Source organism: Telopea speciosissima, chromosome 7 (genome assembly GCF_018873765.1).
Source record: "Telopea speciosissima isolate NSW1024214 ecotype Mountain lineage chromosome 7, Tspe_v1, whole genome shotgun sequence".
Classification (NCBI taxonomy): domain Eukaryota; kingdom Viridiplantae; phylum Streptophyta; class Magnoliopsida; order Proteales; family Proteaceae; genus Telopea; species Telopea speciosissima.
Window position 1 is genome coordinate 64,530,000 of NC_057922.1, and position 20,198 is coordinate 64,550,197.

Sequence of the window (20,198 nt, forward strand, 5' to 3'; positions counted from 1 at the left end):
AGACATTCCAAGTTATCATACTATGGAAATAAGATTGAGAGGATCTAATATCTGAATGAACAAACGATGCCTGTCACGGCATGGTAGCGCTTTTTTTTTGTGTGTGTGCATGTAAAAATGGTGAAAGAAGCTAAGGATAATTGCATCCAAAGTATGAGATCTAATGACCAAAAGAAATGGACCACGTTTCTGGAGCATCAGGAAACTATTTCCTAATCATCCATTTGATTAGCATCACAAATGTTCCCATTCTTATGGAAGGCCAAGTACTAAACCTAAATCAAAGAAAATATGAGTACTTTTATATGCCCAACAAAAACCAAAGGGAATTACTTTCATGTTCTAAAAAAGATAGCAGTTGATAACAATAAAAGGTAAGGTAGAGAACTACACAGAGCAAGGATCTTATTGACTTTAAAACAAGGCTTAATATTAATAAGCAAAACATTAGATTTTGTGTAATATCATCATACCAAATTAGAGCAGACAATCACGATTTGCTTTTCCAGAAGCGCCCCTGCGAAAATTGTTAACACCTGAAATGTGCATATGGAATCAATACATCATAGATGGCTAAATCTTGACATGAATATTTCAAATATTCAATTTAGAAAAATGCAAAAGATTTGACTATATAAAAGGAAAAAATGGGACTTTTTATATTTTCAAAACAAGGTACCTGAGGAAACAATCGTGTTCCTTTTCCACCTAGTCAAAACCGGAAATTTTATGAGATTATTTCTATCAATCCAACTATGGACCTTATATTCCATTTTCACTAGTCAAGAGGAGAAATTGTAATCCCACAGAAATGCTAGCCTAAAGCCTAAAAGTATTACCTCCTCCAAATGACAGAACCACCCAATGCAGACATTGTCCATAGTAAGATTATTTCGTCCATAGTCAGATTATTTCTATCAATCCAACTATGGACCTTATATGCCATTCTCACTAGTTAAGAGGAGAAATTGCAATCCTACAGAAATGCTAGCCTAAAAGTGTTACCTATGTACTTCAATTGACTGAACCACCCAAAGGAGAAATAGCTGTGACATTCTCCCTCTTCCCCCCCCCCCCTTTTTGGACTGGCAGTGAAAAAGAAAAATTTTATTAATATAGGCAAAAAGTCAGAGCTTTGCAAAATATAAAAAATAAAAAGCTAGAGTATGGACAGTCTAAACTCAGGATAGCATGTTCCACCAGCTCTTGCAAGGCCTGTGTACTGTCACCACAATGCTATTTTCCAGTTTAGAACTTTAGATAATATGGAATGGCAAAACAGGATAATTTTTTAAGCCAACCGCTTAGTTGGCACAAGGCTTAGTTAAGGCTGATAACCAGCACCACTGGTACGACAATTAGCTGCACGCCATGGGCTATATTGATTTTTATCAGAATCCCAAGAGGACCCAAGGTAAGAATCTTTTATCTTTTCCATTCTTCAATCTTCAGTATCACTGCCATTTATTGTGGAGTTTCCAAGAAACCTTTGTACTACCAACTGATCACCAAGAAAATATCAAGAACATTAAAAAAAAACCTAATCTTTAACTGATCAACCACCATATAACCTCTCATAAGCAATCCTTCTGTCCCTTCATCAATATTTGTCGTATTTCCTCAATTCATAATCACACCATACAACCAATCCCCAAGTTCCCTTAAACCTGTGACCCTAATCACCTGCAACAACTTCTCCAATAATCTTAACCCTCTCTGTCCAATGCAACAAACCCATTTCCAAACACTCCCCCCCCCCCCCCCCCCCAAAACACACACAAAAAAAAAGAAGAATCCTAATATTTTTAAAAGCTAAAATTTGATCCTGGGAAACTAATTCCTCTTTCCTTAACCACAGCCAAATTATAAGCTTTTTTACCAGACATTTATCATTATGAATCGAGCCCGTATCTGATACTCCTTGTAAGCCAATCAAAATGCAGGAAATGAAATCTTTGGCACGACCAATGTGTATCCTTTGCCATATCTGGGTAATGTATATTTTTTTTTGTTGAAATATTGATAAGGGAGACTGATGGGTTTCTAGAAGCTTAAAGGGTTAGGTTTCAGAAACCCAGATTAAAACAAAATCACAGTGAATAAATACAGAGCAGAATTAAAGGATAAGTGATAATCAGTAATCTGGATCTAAGATTTCAATCAAATTCCAATGGATTAATACATTCAGATATAGGAACAGACTCTCAAAAATTGAACTTGATCCAATGGTCAAATTCAAAGTAACAGAAAACTCTTACTTGAGATGGGACTTCTAAAACAAGAATTGATATCAGTACTGGGTGATTTCTGATTTCAGGTCAGCAGTAGACTTACTCAGATAAGTAACAACAGTTGATGGACTTTAGAATAGAGACTGAACAATATTTTAAGAAATGATGCAAAGCAAAATCCACTACTAGAAACTGGAAATCAAAGAATAAATCTGAGCAAACTAGTAATCCTAGTGACAATAGGAATCTAATGATCTGAGATCAGATTCAAAATTTAAAACCACAGATAGGTTCATGGTAGGATCCGTAATGCAATCCCAGGGTAAGAATCCCTGTTTTGGATCGCTATGGGCCCACTCTGAATGATATAAACTCAAATAATAGCAATAGTAGCAGTATCATAATTTTAGAGTAACCTCAAGACCTGTTTTGATAAAGCACATAAAGGCTAGGACTGAATAAGGTATTAAATTTGAGAGAGAGGGATGTGCCTGGAATTTAGGCAAAGATGGGGGATAAGACAGGAAAATAAGAATAAGAGGACTTATTAAACAAACGAAGAGCTTATTGGTAAATACAGAAATCAATCCCTTTCTTCAACCTCATGACAGGAGCTGCAACAAGTGGTAAACCCTTTCTAACTTCAATTGGATATTCTGACTCGTATGGGGCTCAAACAAGCTGAAACTCTGTGGTTAGGTTTCTAACTCAAAGCCCTATTGAATCCAACTAAAGAAAATCTCTAAGTAATTAATAGAAAACATCTGAAATTGGATGTAGCGGTACTGTAGCAACCAGCTATAATTGCTGGTTTGCAACTCATATAGCTTAGGAGACTTTCAGGTATGAGGTTCTATGGTTCACGTCGCATATGGAAGGACTGCCTTCGACCAAAGTCTCTGGTAATCAGAGCTATATCGAAGGAGTTCCAATGAAATATTCTATGACCACTTTACCGCTAAGGCGCTAATACAGAACAGAACAGGTGAAGAAGTCACAGAACAAAATTCGATAAGGATAAGGGTGAAAGAAGAATAGGTAAGATCAGGCCCCAAACATGAGTGAATGTTTGGTCACCCAGAACAGGGAATCGCAGGTAAGGGAAGGGAGAAGAAGAAGAAGGAGAAGAGGAGGGGGAGAAGAAAAACACTCCACAGCCACCCGGCTATACCTCGAAGGCCACGCAGGCTTCAACCAAAAACAAACTCAATTCATTCTCTATCATCTCCATCATCAGTTACATGCTTATATAAAAGAAGAAACCCAACTGAAAAAGAAATCTATTCTATGTCGGAAACTAAGAAAGCTTTAGGAAACTTGATCTTGCATAGCTATCTCCTATTTAATCTACCCAATAGAATAAAAAATTACATGTTATCTATCCCAATAAAGAAATAAATAAAATCCTAAATATCCTACAAGCCAAAAACCAAATTTGAACCCGATTCTCAGTCTAGGTCTCCAATCGGGTTCAGATCGGTCCACAGAAGCAATACTGCATCAATAAGATTGAACAATATGAAATCACAATTGAAGTATCAATAACAAGAAGTAAGAAAATGAAGGTTTCAGATTTATAGCATGCACATGAACTTAGGTAAAGAAATGACCTGTTGCAGGAATTAATCAATGAAGAAGAAGTTTAGAGAGGAGGATATGACCAAAATTCTCACCAAGCCTTAGTGGAGTCCCACCAGAAGTATTGGAATCTCACCAATAGGGTAGTTGGGTCACACAACCAGAATCTGAATCACACAGACCACAAACAGCAAAAGCCATCTCTTTATTCATCAAAATCATATAGAGATGGCGCTTATATCAATATATAGAAACTAAAAGTGTACTTACAATAGGAAAGGAAAGTGTAATTGAAATAGGAAACTCTATCCATAATAGGAATAGATGTCCCTTTTAACTAAAACTATTATCTTAACTAGGTAGAATTGTTAGAGTTGTTAGTAGATATGTAACAGGGGTAGTTTGGGAACTAGACTGTGGACTAGTTGCCTTATTATGTATTTTATCTTGTTTGTCTCTTTTTACCTTTGACCTCCCTAGGGAGATGTATGTAATAAGTCTATTAGTTCTATTCAAGTAATATAGAGCAGTGTGGAGAAGTCTCTCCAACACAACTATTACAACCGAAATATTCTCTTCTCCTCTCTCTTGTCTCCTCCTTCTTCTTCTTCTTCCTCCTTCAACTTCTTCCCTCTCTTCTACTTGCTTTCCTAACCTAAATCTCAACTTGGTATCAGAGCTTAGAGTTTGAGAGTCGTCTCCATCCTTCATGTTCCCATTTTTCTCCCTCTTTGGAATCCAAGAACATAAAGGATTCCAAGGAGGAGGCTCTTATGTAAACTGCTTATTGAAGGAGTCTGAAATAGGTTCTTTACAACCTATTCAAGTGATTGAAGCTGTCCCTTGAGCTACATTGAAGCCCTCATGAAGTTTTGGAGCTCACCAAGCCTCAACTAGGGTTTCCGCCAGGTTATGTTGCAGGCCCTGTCTCTTCTCATCTCAGGCTGTGTTTAGATCATGGAGTAGCTCCTTAAGATCGTACAAGGGCCCTATTTATGCATCAGGTGTTTGCTCTTGATGGATGTGGATCTGGTTTGAGCATAGCTCATTTTCGTGTGGCCTTTATTTCTGCCCAGGTAAAGCTGAAACTGATATTTGGTCCCTATTCTTGCATTTGGAGTACAGTAGGCTCCTCTCTTAGTTGAGAAATGATTATGGACATCTTGTTTGAAATTTTGGAACATTGTTAAGTGTTTTTTGCTGCTTGGAAAGTGTTTGGGTGAAGGCTGGTCCAACTTGTCCTTGCTGGAATTTCTTTTTTCTGTGTTATGAGCTGCTGAGAATGGAAGGTTTGCATTGTTTACATGTTGTTACATTTGAAGCTTACTAGTTGGAGCTCTTTTGCTGTTTCTTTTTACTGATTATGAAGTGGCTGCCTGCTGGAATGATGTTGAGATGCACTAGAGGTGCTTGATTTAAGTCCTGCTTAAGGATTTGCTGCTGGAACTGCTTAGGCAGTGTGTTATCCTATCTTTGTTTGTTGGATTTCTTGCTTGTGTGTGGGTAGAGGTTACTCCCCAGTTGTGCAAGACACCAATCTGTCTATTTGGGTTGAGTGTGTACTCCCCACTTGTCTTTGGTGTTCTTGTTTATGGTCAAGTGTCGTTTCCCTGCCAATATGCCTGATTCGGATACATCTGTGCTTGGTACTGCTGATTCACAGCCCACTCTAGCTGCCCCTCAGTTGGTTTATGAGAGCACGCATACACAGATTTCCTTTGTGAAGCTTGATGGCACTAACTACTTGGACTGGTCACACTCTGTGAAGCTTTCCCTTAAGAGCAAAGGGAAACTTGGGTACATTACTGGTACTATCAAAGCTCCAGAGCCTGGTTCACCTACCTATGACAAATGGGAGACCGAAAACTCTACAGTCATGACATGGTTAATTTTCTCCATGACACCCGAGATTGGGAGAAGGTCTATAAGAAAAGAAACTGCCAAGGCAATCTAGGACAGTGTCTCCCAGACTTTTGATAGAGTGGGTGACTCTGCCAAGGTCTATCAACTTCACCAAAAAATTAACTCAATGAGGCAGGGTGACAAGACCATTTCTGCATACTACAATGCTTTTCTTAGTCTTTTGGAGGAGTATGACCACTACAGGGATCTTCATTTGACCAACCCAGAGGATGAAGCAAAGGTATATAGGACTCTTGAAAAGGAGCGTGTCTTCACTTTACTTGGTGATCTGAACCCTGACTATGAGCCAATCAGGCTCCAAATTTTAGGTCGGTCTCCCCTTCCATCTCTTAGTGAGGTTTGTAGTTACTTACAGAGTGAGGAGACTCGGCGTGTTGCTATATAACCAGCTCCAGTATCTTCTCTTGAGAGGTCAGCCCTCAATTCTAGCTCTTCCAAAGATACCCGTGGAGGTGGTAGAGGCCAGGGGCCTAACCGTGAGGTAGCCAGTGCAGTGGAGACAGTTGGTGCCAATGGAGTTGGTAGGGACAGGTTTAAATGTGATCATTGTGGGCGGACTGGGCACACCAAGGATAGGTGTTGGTCACTTCATGGTCGTCGTCCTGGCACACGTGGTCGTGGTGGCCGAAGAGGGGGAGCTAGAGCACACTCTATGATGACTGAGGCAGATGCTCCACATGATGACTCCACTTTGGCAGATGCAGTGTTTCGCCGAGTCATGTCACAGCTGAGCACATCTCCCACACCCATAGTGGCCAGCTCTTCTTCATCCTCAGCTTTGCAAGTTTCCACCTCAGCTTCTACTGCAGCCCAGTCTTGGGTCATTAACTCTGGTGCCACTGACCACATGACTGGTACGTCCCATTATTATGATTCCTATACCATTTTCTCTGGCAAGGATAAGGTTAGGGTAGCTGATGGTTCCCTTTCCTCCATCTCTGATAAGGGTTGTATCCCTGTTACATCATCTATTTCTCTTACTTCTGTTCTTCATGTCCCTAACCTTACTTTTAATCTTCTATCTGTGAGTCATTTGACTAATTCTTTGAACTGTTGTGTCACATTTTTTCCTTCTCATTGTCTTTTTCAGGATTTGGTGTCGAAGAGGATTATTGGTAGTAGACGTGAGGAGCAAGGCCTTTATCTTTTTTAACCTTTTTTGCCCACAGCTCAGTCCTATGTGTGTGGACGTAATGATAGTAGCTCTTTGGAGTCTATTATGTCATGGCATTGTCGTCTTGGCCATCCATCTTTTGTTGTAATGAGGAAACAGTTGCCTCACTTATTTTCTTCTGTTGCTTCTTCTCATGTTTTTCACTGTGAACCATGTATGTTTGCCAAACATTTTCGTTCCTCTTATCCATATCATGGTAATAGAATTGCCGCTCCTTTCCATATTGTGCATACTGATGTTTGGGGACCTTCCCCTACTACCTCTTTGTTTGGCTATCGTTACTCTGTGTCCTTTGTTGATGATTTTTTTTGTGCTACTTGGACTGTTCTTATGAAACATAAAAGTGATGTTTGTGATGCATTTAAAACCTTTTATCAGATGATTCTTACTCAGTTTGACACTCGGATCAAAGTTGTTCGATCTGATAAAAGGGGAGAATACATGTTTGGTGGCCTCCAAACCTTCTTTACTGATAATGGCATTCTCCATCAGCTAGCGTGTATTGACACACCCCAACAAAATGGGGTTGCTGAGAGGAAGAATCGCCATTTATTGGAGGTCACCCGTAGTCTCTTGTTTGGTATGCATGTCTCCAAGACCTTTTGGTCTGCTGCTCTTCTCATTGCCTCTTTTCTCATCAATCGCATGCCTACTAAACTTCTTGATATCAAGTCTCCCTTGGACATCTTATCTCCCCAAGGTTTCTGCTTTCTCTCTTCCTCCTAAAGTCTTTGGTTGCGTTTGTTATGTGCATATAAACAAATCTGCACGCACTAAACTAGATCCCAAAGCCCTCAAGTGTCTCTTCCTTGGGTATTCTTCTACTACCAAGGGTTACAAGTGCTACCACCCTTCTCGTCGGTGTCTTATCTCCAAGGATGTCACCTTCCTTGAATCTATTCCTTTCTTTGCCCCTTCTCAGCATCCTCTTCAGGGGGAGAAGTGTGGAACTAAACAGGCTGCTGATTTCCTTCATTCTCCTCTCCCTATCTCTCCTTTTATGTTTGGCATTGGTACACACAAAACAGTGGATGTGGTTAATACTGGTGATCAATCAAGTGTGAATACAGAATTGGTGGTTGAAAGTGGTCCGAGTAAGGAGAAGGATTACCACATTAGATACAAAAAGGGAGAAGGCATACATAACCAAGGAAAGCAGACCTACCAAGAGTCCTCTTTGGATCTAGATCCACATCTTGAGATTCATCACTCTCAGCCAGGTGACATCCCTTCTCCTGCATGTGATTTAGACCTTCCTATTGCTGTTAGAAAAGGGAAAAGAGCTTGTACTAATCCTATAGCCCAGTTTGTTTCTTATGATGCTTTTTCTCCTACAAGTATTGCCTTTATTACTGCTCTTTCTACAGCTTCTATTCCCAAGAATGTTAATGATGCTATGTCTGATCCAAAGTGGAGACAAGCTATGTCTGAAGAGATGATGGCTCTTGAGAAAAATGATACTTGGCAACTGGTGGATCTTCCCAAGGGACGTGTTCCAGTTGGATGTAGATGGGTCTATACAATCAAGTATAAATCTGATGGTACTGTTGAGAGATACAAAGCAAGGTTGGTTGCCAAGGGGTATAGTCAAGTCTATGGGATTGACTATCAGGAGACATTCGCTCTTGTGGCTAAGCATAACTCTATAGGAGTTCTTTTATCACTGGCTGCCAACAAAGATTGGCCATTATATCAATTAGATGTAAAGAATGCCTTTCTCCATGGTGACTTTGAAGAGGAAGTATACATGCAACCCCCACCAGGCTTCAAAATGCCTTCAGCTGAAGGGAAAGGGTGCCTCCTCAAGAAGGCACTATATGGTCTCAAACAGTCACCAAAGGCATGGTTTGAACGCTTCCGACAAGCTATTCCGAAGAATGGATATTCCCAAAGCCAAGCTGATTACACTCTCTTTACCAAGCGGGGCAGTGGTACCATCACAGCCCTCATTGTCTATGTTGATGATTTTGTGGTCACCGGTGATGATATAACTGAGATAGGTACACTGAAAAGATACTTGGCACAACAGTTTGAGATCAAAGATCTGGGCCCCTTGAAGTACTTCTTAGGAATTAAAGTATCAAGGACCAAGAAAGGAATCAACATATATCAACGGAAGTTTGTTCTTGATTTATTGACAGAGACAGGGATGTTGGGCTGCAAACCAGCAAATTCTCCAATTGAGCAGAATCACAAACTAGGAGAAGATTATGGTCCTTCTCTTGTTGATGCGGGAAAGTACCAAAGGCTGGTTGGGAAGCTTATCTATCTCGCTATTACACGCCTAGATATCTCCTATGCAGTGGGAGTGGGGAGCCAATTCATGCATGCTCCCAAGAGTGGCCATTTGGATGCCGTGTATCGCATTCTTAGGTATTTGAAGTCTTCCCCAGGTAAAGGACTGTTGTATGCCAGACACAATCACTTGAGAGTGGAAGGTTTCACTGATGCCGATTGGGCTAGCTCTATTACAGACAGGAGATCTACTACCGGCTATTGTACCTTTATGGGAGGTAACATGGAGCAAAAAACAGCATGTTGTAGCTAGATCTAGTGCAGAAGCATAATTTAGAGCTATGGCTCATAGAGTGTGTGAACTCATATGGTTGAAAAGACTTGTTCAGGAACAGGGATTTGACACTGAAGGCCCTATGAGACTCTATTGTGACAACAAGGCTGCCATCAGTATTGCCCACAACCCTGTTCAGCATGACCGAACTAAGCATATTGAGGTTGATAGACACTTCATCAAGGAGAAGATAGACTCTGACTGCATTTGTACTCCTTTTGTGCAGACCGATGATCAGCTGGCAGACATCCTCACCAAGGCCCTTGCCTCTCCTCAGTTCAGTTCTCTCCTAAGCAAGCTGGGAATGCATGATATATATTCTCCAACTTGAGGGAGAGTATTAGAGTTGTTAGTAGATATGTAACAGGGGTAGTTTGGGAACTAGACTATGGATTAGTTGCCTTATTATGTATTTTATCTTATTTGTCTCATTTTACCGTTTACCTCCCTAGGGAGATGTATGTAATAAGTCTATTAGTTCTATTCACGTAATATAGAGCAGTGTGGAGAAGTCTCTCCAACACAACTATTACAACCGAAATATTCTCTTCTCCTCTCTCTTGTCTCCTCCTTCTTCCTCCTCAACTTCTTCCCCTCTTTTCTACTTGCTTTCCTAACCTAAATCTCAACTAGAATAGGTGCCCCACATGATTAAAACTCTATCCAAAGTAGGAATAGGAGTTCTATTCATACAAAACTCTATCCTATCCTAAGCTTAGTTAGTAAGTTCAGGAACGGCAATTGAACGGGAATGGATACGTACGGCAATTAAATGGACTAGATGGCAATAATACTTTCAAAAATCTGGCGTAATAAAACACATATGCCAATAATACAATACGCGTTTAATATGTGTTTAATACGGCTACTCTATAAGCAAAATACGGGTATATATTCACTATGTAACAGACATTCACCACCTAATAAACAAAATAATAGCATATTTTATCAACTAAATTATCCTTGTTATTCATGTATTCTTAATTGAGTTTCAGTTACATATATGTCGATTTCTATGCGGAAGCTATATTGGCTGGTTATGAAAATCCAGAGAACAGTGGACACTTCACTAGCAACCAGGTTCCTATAACATGTTGATGCAGCTCCAAGAAGGAAGAAGAAGAAGAGGCCCTGAACTTAGGGTTTGAATAGGGAGCCATAGATTAGGATTTATTATTTTCCATACTTAGTTTATTTTCTTGTTTTTAGATTGAACCGGTTTAGAATTGGTTGCATCCAATTGGTTCAATGGGGCTAATTTAAGTGAAGTGTTCCTATTGATTAATAGGTTCTTATATCCTATTGGCTAATATGGAATCTACTTTAAATTAGTTGTTTTTAAGTTAGATTCTTTTATTTTAAGTTAGTAGGGGTAGTTAGGACATTTACTGTTTTAATTTAATTAAGTTAGATCATAACTCTCCCTTCCACGATTTTAGAAGGAAGAGACATTAAGTTGTACTAGGATTTGGCTTAGGCCTTTATTATAAATAAAGTAGATCGTGGAGGGCTCCCCCACAGATTATTTGAATTTAAAAAAAACAGATTTCGTGGCTGCCATTGCTGCTGTTCCTTGCTCCCCTATGTGAGTGTGCATCATTGTGGACTTCAAGGTGGAAGGGTGGATGGATTCCTGCGACTCTTTACGCCGTGACGGCTGGGAGGATCTCTCTTCGAAGGTGGTTTCATCCTTCAAACATTCAAGCTACTGCCAGTGGATTCCAGTGTGAGTTTGAATTTTAATTTTCCGTTTTATTTTCATAAACCCTAGGAGGATCTCAATTCTGTCCAGATCTGTTTCTCCATTAGAATCCTCTCAAATTTAAGCCATAGCCTCCCCTCACCATGGTTTACACTCAATCCCAGCTGCTGCCCATATTCATCACCCAAAACCCTAAATCCTTCTTCTTCATAAGAGCCCCCTAAGCCCTAAATTTCCCACAGGCCATTCTGACCATCAGAATTGGACCATATCCTGGTCGAATCCTCCTCTCACAGTCCCCTACATTCGATCCCAAGCCCAGCCCTCACAGCCCACTAGAAACCCTAGTTTTGGTAGTTTCCCTTAACCCTAAAACCCAAAACCCTAACCCTAAATCTGCAGAATTTTAAAACCTAACCAAATCCTATTTTCTTTATACCAAAATAATCCCCTAAACCTGCATATTAAAACCATATAAGACCCATTCCCAAATTCCCATCCTAAACCCTAGAATTAACCTAAAACCTAGGCTGTCCAGGTGAACCAGCAGCCCCTTTTTGCTATTTATTCTGTTATCTGGCTCCTAGTAGGTCTCCAACCTATCTAGGACTACATTACATGTGCTAATGACTCCCCAATCCAATGTAAATTCATAGAAGGAAGTAGTCTCCCTACTTTGGGTTACCTAAACTCATTTGGGCAGAATAATAAGAAGGTACGTACAGAATTGTTGCAAGTTGGAGGGGGAGGGGGAGGGGGAGGGTGATGCAGAAGCCGAAACCATGATTAATTTGGCTGTTCTTTGATTTTTCGTTGGAGCCTTTTTATTTGTTTGTTCTTTTAGCCTAGGGTTAAAACAGTCTTTTTCATGGTTTATCTTCTTAGTTCCCCTCCACGATTTTAGAGGGATTAGTATTTTATTTTATTTGTTTTAGTTGTTTACACTTATACTCCTATTTAGAGTATAAGTCTATTCTATGTTTTATAATTAGGATTCAGATTAGGAATCCCAACTCCTAATCTGATTAGGATTGCTTTAGATTGATTATTTGTAAGGCCTTTAGGCCCCCCTTTATTATTATAAATAGTGGAATCGTGGGAGGCTCCCCCACCTATTATGTTTGAAATTTTGTTTCTTCTTGCTGCTGCCGCCATGACTGCTGCTGTTTCCCTGTCTTGTGTGTCATATCAAGACCCCTTGTGAGTAATATCAAGGGCTAGGGCTGGAGTAATCCGGCGACTCCTTGCATCTTGCAGATCGGGAGGTTCGTCTTCTTCTTCCTTCAAGTTCTTCAAGGTTGCTGCTGCTGAAATTCTGCAATTCCAGTAAGAGTTACAAGTTCCTGCAACTTTATCATCTCTTCTTCTTACTTCCATCTAACCTAATCGACTTCCCCAAACCCTAGCTTCATCTACATTCATCACAGCCCTATTCCCTCATCAGATTACACTCAAAACCTAACCACAGGTCCATCACAGTAACCCTCCCACTCGATCTCAGTTGCAGCCTCACCTATCCACTACAAACCCTAAATCCCTCCCTCAACATAAAAACCCAGAAACCCTAAGATCTGCCTAGACCTAACCAGCCATCAAAACCCCACCAAAGTCCAGCCGAACCACCCCCTCCCTGCTAGGAAAACTCGACCTAAAGCCCAGCCCCTAAATCTGCTCCTAAACCCTAGTTTCAGCTTAGATCCTAAATCTGAAAACCCAAAACCGTAACCCTAATATTTCTGAATTTCTATTTCTTATTCAAACCTCATTAAAACCTATTCTAATAGACTCCTAAAATTCTGCAGACCATTACCCAATAAAACCCTAACTCAATCTCCCATTCCTAACCCTAATTTTGCCCTAGTTACCCTAAACTGCCCATTTGGCCAACCCTAAAACAGAACCTGGTCCTAAGTGAGATTTATTTCACCTAGGCTACATCAGAGGGGGGGGTAATATATCAGATTATTTCCATCAATTAATCAATCCATTCTTATATTTGCAATAGAACCGGGCTCATGTTCATGGTGAGGGGATGTTATGTCTTTCAGATTCTAATTGAGAGTTTTTCATTTTTTTTTTCATCTTTTTATTCCTTTTCTGTAAAATGATGTCTTGTCTTTCTATTCCCACTCAGTTTCCTTTTGATATAAGAAACATAATCTGAAATAGAAAATCAAATCTGATCTTCCAATGGAGTACAATTTCAGAAGTGACGATCAATGGCAGAAATTTGATGGGCTGAAATTTTATTTTCTGCCGCAGATCTAATGGCCTGAGATTTCAGAAAAGACTTACAAGTTACAACGAGATGGACGGAGAAGAAGAGGAACAGATCGGCCTTGAAGATTGAGAAGAGAAGCAGTCGCCGTCGCCGTCGCCGTTGAGGATTTGATCCTTGTAGGAAGATTCGCCGCAGCCGTTGAACGGAGATGGAGAAGATGATTGGGGATTGGGGGGCTGGCTGGGCAGCGGCTACTAGGGTTCGTTCGAAGAGAATGGGAAACGATGTTCGTTCGTTGAGGATTTTGTTTAGTTTTAGTTTAGTTTTAGTTTTTTTTTTTTTTTTTTTTTAACATTAGGTTTTAAAAAGTATTAAATCTGTTTAATACGTATTTAAACGTGTTTAATACTCTAATGTATAAAAAACGCGTTTTTAAATAAAAATACGGTAAAGTGCAGCATAAAATGTTTTTTGATTTAAACGTTCGGATACGCATATTTACTAACAAAGATCCTAAGCAACCGAGGAAATAACAATTACTTAATGTGATATTCTCAGGTTGACACTGAGAAGGGATGAATCAGGGTCAAAAAAAATTTCCGAATTAATTCCCAAACCACCTATGGAACACCCTTGCTATTCCCAACACTGATGGCACTGTCTGAATATCAACTATCACAACAAGGCACTCGCAACACAATCTCATTGCTAATCACACTGACGTCCTAGTCTCGCTATTGGCTCGCACACATAGATGCACAACCACAAACACTGATACGCACTGGTACAAACACCAACTGGTTGGGTCACCCCAATTTTACCAGTCTACAATTTTGTATACCCTCCTGCCTCCCAATCACAATTGGTCAGGCCAACCAGGAGGTGCATAACCACATCTAGAAATAAAGATAAACAACCACAATGACACAGGAGTTTATGTGGTTCGGCAGTGTGCCTACATCCACGGAGTAATGGTCAAACTAACCTCAGCATTTACCTAATTACTAGTGATTTTTTACTGCAGCAATGGCTTAGGAACAACCTATCCTGCTTCAACTCTTGCCTACACAAAAGCCAAGGGTTACAACCCCGATGGTGAGTTCTAGCTGCAACAACAACTCAATAGCATCCTCTCCTACTTCAATCCTTGACAACACAAAGGCAAGGACTACAATCCCCAAACTCTAAACAAGCCCCAACTTGCTAGGTCTACACTATAGAATCAGTAAATAACAAATCCCCAACTTACATCAATGGTCTAGGTCTTTCAACATTAAACATAATCCTAGAACAATAAAAATATGGATTTGCGGTGCAGATTACCTCAGCCTGTGTAATCCCGCTCTAGAAGAACCAATAATGAAGTTCTTCCTTTCAATCTCCTCTCTTGACTGCAAGAATGAAGAATCTCCTTGATTTCCAAGCTTCTCAATGAATCATGTGCATGAATCAATCAAACAATGGTCTTCTTCCTCCTCTTTCACTCTCTTGTCTCCTTGAGGTCGCTCTCTCCTCACGTCTCTCTTTTCGCAAATCTGAGAGTTAAGGACTAAAGCCTTAATGACTCATTAAATAGTAAGAAACCTGAGTTCAAAATTCGTCCTTGGTTGAACCACCTGGTTTGGCCATCTTCTGTGCATCGTCGGGAAAACAGTTGTATCTGTCTCATCCCATTGGAATGATTTGAAACTTGTGCCATTTGAAAGAAGACTCAAAGAGCTACATCTATCATGTTTTAAGATACTCCAGAATATGCCATTAAGAAACCCAGAAATGCCCTTAAAGTGACGTTTAGAGCAAAATAGGAATTCCAAAAATTCTGCATAACGATACGAAAATCATCATAACTCCTTCGTCCGACATTGGAACGACTAATTGCATTAGAACCACGAATCAACGAACTACATTTTTCATGTAGATAACTGATGCAGATAAGTCACTTAGAGGGCTTATTTTATTGAAAATAAGCTTTGGGTTGGGTTATGTAGGCGTTGGGCTTTTGATCCCATGGGTTTACTTTGTAATTGGCCAATTTAATGAGCCTAAAATATGGTTAGAAAATAGGAAAACGGGATTCACTCCATTAGTTTAGTTAGACTCCTGTTTTGAGTCTATTTCCTTTATTATTTCACTTTCTTAGTTAAGTAGGTTACCTTATTAGTTAAGGATAGGGTTAGGCCTTTCTGTTTTAGTATCTAAGTCTATTTTTGAGTCTTCTATATAAGTTGGCAAGGGAGGCAAGGATTGTACACGAATTGGATTAATGAATATTGGCTCGAGACTTTGTGAAAATTTTGAGATAGGATAGGTCAGAGATCTAGGGTGAGATACCCATTCCCTTCCCCCATCACCTTCCATTGGGTTTAGGTTTCAAACCTTAAAACTGTCCAATCGATCTCAAGAACTCTTCAAGTTGCTGGGATTTTTCTTCTGCAGATTGTTCTCATCGATATCTTGGAGTCTCATCATCATACCATTGCTGCCAAGATCCAACATCATCAGCCGGTACAGCAGGGAACAACCCCACCATCGATCCAAAAGAAACTAGGGTTTCAAAACCCTAAGGCTGTTCGATCTCTGTTCTGATCGTGTCTTCTATTTGGGTTTCATCCTACTTTCAAGAAGAGTATTCAACCCATTTGCTACTTCAGCAGGTTATTGTTCCTTCATTTGAGTTCTCATTGTTCTCTTCCTTTGGTGGTTAACAATTTGAGATCTCATCATTCTCTTCCAACCAATTTGAGATCCTATTGTTCTCTTTTTATTCATTGTAGGTTTTCTATTTGATCCCGACTGGGATTAGACCTATTCTGGTTCTAGTCTTATATTAATAATTTTTCCCAATTCTGCCACTAAGCCTTCCGAAATCAGCTCCGAACACACTGCCACTGCGTGAACCAATGATTTCACATTTCACCATATGTCTCACCATACATGGTGGTTCATACATTTGAAACCATGCATGATGGACCATATAATTGAGATAAGCCACCAAAATTTAACATGTCACCCACAGTTGTCATGGCGTCTAGGCAACCCAAAGCGTTGGTCCATTGGAGGAGGCCTAGACGCAGGGCGACACCAACAAGGTGACCAAGGCGCCTAGACACCTAGGCGACACCTTGACAACTATGAAGTCGCCTATCCAGGGAATTCTCCATTTATCCAATGGTTATAATGACCAAATCACCTTGTCTATATAGCATAATAAGCCATCCATCTAGGACGCTTCCCACATTGTCCATGCAAGGAAACATTTTACCTAATTATAAAAACTCCTTAGTTAGTTTCAATTAGAGCTGATTTAGGGCAGCTCCGAGACATGATAAATTGCAAGAAAGTACTTTGAAGTGGCATGGACATCTGCAACAAAGGCCTTTGAATGCTCCAGTATAGAGGGGTGATTTGATTTAGAATGAAGGAGCTAAAAGAGCTAGGGATGGGCCTCGAAGTGGTGAGGAAAGACATGCATAGCTTAGGACTAGTAACAAGTATGGGCTTTGAATAAAGCTGAATGGAGAAAAGAGATACATGTAGCCGACCCCATTTAGTTGGGATAAGGTTGAGTTGAGTTAAGTTGAGTACATAGTTTCAATTTCCAGGTTTTGAGCCTGGTTTCAACCACGCTCGAAACCGAACTATTTCGTGAAACCGCAAAATTTCAGTCGAAAACTAGAAGGTTCCAATGGTTGGTTTTGAGGCCCAAATAATCAAATTAGGTCACGAAACTTCTAGGAAACCTTATTTTAGGTCCTCAAAACATAGTAGAACCCTAAAATTTTAAAAAACACACCCAAAATGGTAGTTTGACTGTACCAACCACCAAGTATTTACCCTATTTTTTATGAAAATTTATTTTTTGGGGAAGTGATATATATACCTTCAACTTTGAATCGTGCACAAATTTTCCACAAATGCACCAAATCTTCGCTTTTGATGCGTTCCACTACAACCCAACAACTTGTTCCACACTAGCATGGGAGTGATTTGGCCAAAAATCACAAAAAATAAGGTTGCCACAACCCTTTCTGTCGAAACCAGTGAAGTGAACGAAATGGATCAAAATTTTAACCCATTTTGTTCGAAACCTGGCATTTTATGTTGAAGAAATGTATTGTTTCGGTCGAAATGATACATTTCGTCAAAATTTCACCGATACAAAAAAATTTGAACAAAATGGATCAAAATTTCAACCCATTTTGTTCAAAACCTGGCATTTTATGTTGAAGGAATGTATTGTTTTGATCAAAATGATACATTTCATCAAAATTTCACCGAAACAAAGAAATTTTGACCAAAAAACTGCAATCCTCCATACGTTCAAGGTTTCATTTCGACATCTGTCAAAACCGAAATATTTCAAGAAAATTCGACAAAACCTTGAACTATGGTTGAGTATAAACTCTCATGTCAAAACCTTATAAATTCCAAGCAAGTAAAAACACCCCCTTTTCACTTCAAATAAACTACCTTGCATCACAAGCCTTTTTGGGGTGAGATGTTTAACATTGGATCTTTTAGTATCACACAAGTGATACCACTTCAAGAGAGCATAAACCTTCTTGGCACCTCAATTGCAGGTTAATTTGATACCCCTACTGGTTTCAATATTTTTTTTACATAATTTCTCACACACACACACACATGCATGCATCCACATGCAAACACATATCTAGAGAGAGATGCATTCTGTGTGTCCAGATCCTACATCAAGTTCATACCTCATGACTCAGGAGATTAAATGCCTTTCGGTTTTTCTTGCACTTTGCGGCTTGACAAGACTAGGCCTTTCAAAGCCATAGTTTAAAATCCCGCCGAAATATCAGAAATTTTGGCCAGGCTGAAACAAGATGCTATGTCGAAATGAAAAAATGCAATATTTCGGTAATTTCGGTCTACAAAATGCACCATTTCGTCGAAATTTTGGTTATTTCGGTCATTTCGTTTTGTTATTTTGGCATTATACACCCAGAAATGGCCAAGCAAAATTCAGTGAAAAAAATAAAATATTTCGGCGAAATTTCGGTATCTCGGAAATTTCAGTCTGGCCAAAATGGCCTTCCGAAACGAGATTTAATACAATGTTCAGGGCTACTGAGTGGGGTATAAAAGAACAAAATAAAGAAACAAAATAAGTAAGAAGTTTACATTTTATTGCTGTAATAAGAAAAAGAGAAACAAATTAAATATACCAGTGTCACAACTCACAAGTAATAAGAAAAAAGAAAAAATGCCATACATACTGCAGAGACACACTCAAGGAATGGACTTCATTTTACCCATGGCAGCAATCTTTCAGACTAGTGTTCTTATCTTCATTGTAACCAGTCCAAAAAGTCTATGTATGCATATATTAAAAAGAATCTCGACTTTGCATTTACTAATTATCAGTTATACTATAGAGGATGATATTTCACAGAGAATTAAAATAGGATGGATGAAGTGGAGAGGTGCGTCCGGAGTGTTGCGTGATCGGCTTATTCCTTTAAAACTTAAAAGGAAACTTTTATAGGACAGTCATACGACCAACTATGATGTATGGGGCGGAATGTTGGGCAGTTAAGAAGCATCATATAGATAAACGCAGTGTAACGGAGATGAGGATGTTGGGATGGCAAAACTAGGAAGGATAAAGTAAGGAATGATCACATTAGAGCAAATATGGGAGTACCTTTGATACATGAAAAGCTATAAGAAAATCGTTTGAGGTGGCATGGCCATATGCAACAGAGGCCTTTGAATGCTCTAATACGGAGGAGTGATTTGATTCAGATTGAACGAACTAAAAAAGACAGGGGCAGACCTAAAATGACCTTAGGATATGTGGTGAGGAAAGACATCCATAAGCATAACTTAGGCCTTGAATCAAGTATGACCTCGAATAGAGCTGATTGGAGAGGAAGGATCCATGTAGCCGACCCCATTTAGTTGGGAGAAGGCTGAGTTGTTGTTGTTGTATCAATTGTACTATCATTGTAGCAACAGTTTATAACTTTCTCAGCATATCTTTAAATCTGAAGCACAGTAACATTCATACATTTTCAAGTCGGAAGGAGCCACATATGCAAGCAACAGTCCATACTGATAGAGCAGTTGCTTCCTCCTCAGCCAAGAATGAATTGTGTGCCTGGCAAATCCAGCAGTTGTAAGATACAAATGAGATACAATGTTTGCCAGAATGCAAACAAAAGTAAATAAAATGTGATAAAAATTCTAAATAAGTAAATATCAATAATACATATGAGAGTAGCTCATTTAATCCCACAAAGCTATCACTGCAATCTACCTCTGCTAATTCTAGACTTCTACTGCATGATCTTATATCAATGGTTGAGCTGGCAATATGGAGGACTGTTTCCCCAGTCCTGTGAAACTCCACAGAAGGCAAGTGCTCCAAAGGTTGAAATGTAACAGTTGTACCTCTGGCAGGGCAGCGTAACCGGTAATATTCACAAATTATTTGTAAGGAGCCATAATTGTTTGCCTGAAAAACAAATTAATTAAAGCGTGATCGACAAGAGTTCGAGACTATCGGGCCAAGCAGAATTAAAATGCATTGGAACTATAAATACAAGTAACCTTAGAACCTTAGCCCATTCAAGAATGTCATTGTGATCACTGGGATCTTCCTGGCCTGAAGAAGAGGCCTCTTCCATTTCAGCTTCATCCCCATCACTCCTAAAATTCCTGTCTTCACATGGTGAACCTTGGAAACTGCACAAAACAAATGTAGTTGCAAATGTTACAGGTTCTATTGAAAAATAATATAACCAACAATGGAGTAGTCCCAATCATCACTC

General features: G+C 39.5%; 1 protein-coding gene and 1 long non-coding RNA gene across 2 annotated transcripts in view; both read right to left on the reverse strand.

The window, feature by feature from the left end:
- LOC122668844 overlaps positions 1 to 20,198 on the reverse strand; it is an 86,187-nt gene that overhangs the window by 35,702 nt on the left and 30,287 nt on the right. The window contains exons 9-12 of the mRNA XM_043865394.1: positions 19,986 to 20,112; positions 19,685 to 19,882; positions 19,436 to 19,525; positions 474 to 536 (exon numbers count right to left, since the gene is read on the reverse strand). Of these exons, the coding sequence (XP_043721329.1) occupies positions 474 to 536; positions 19,436 to 19,525; positions 19,685 to 19,882; positions 19,986 to 20,112 (478 nt within the window). The remainder of the gene's footprint in view (positions 1 to 473; positions 537 to 19,435; positions 19,526 to 19,684; positions 19,883 to 19,985; positions 20,113 to 20,198) is intronic.
- LOC122668845 lies at positions 3,930 to 10,188 on the reverse strand. The gene is made up of 3 exons (XR_006333921.1): positions 10,106 to 10,188; positions 4,693 to 4,697; positions 3,930 to 4,164 (listed from the first exon to the last, which is right to left on the reverse strand). It is a non-coding gene; the product is annotated as an uncharacterized LOC122668845 (long non-coding RNA).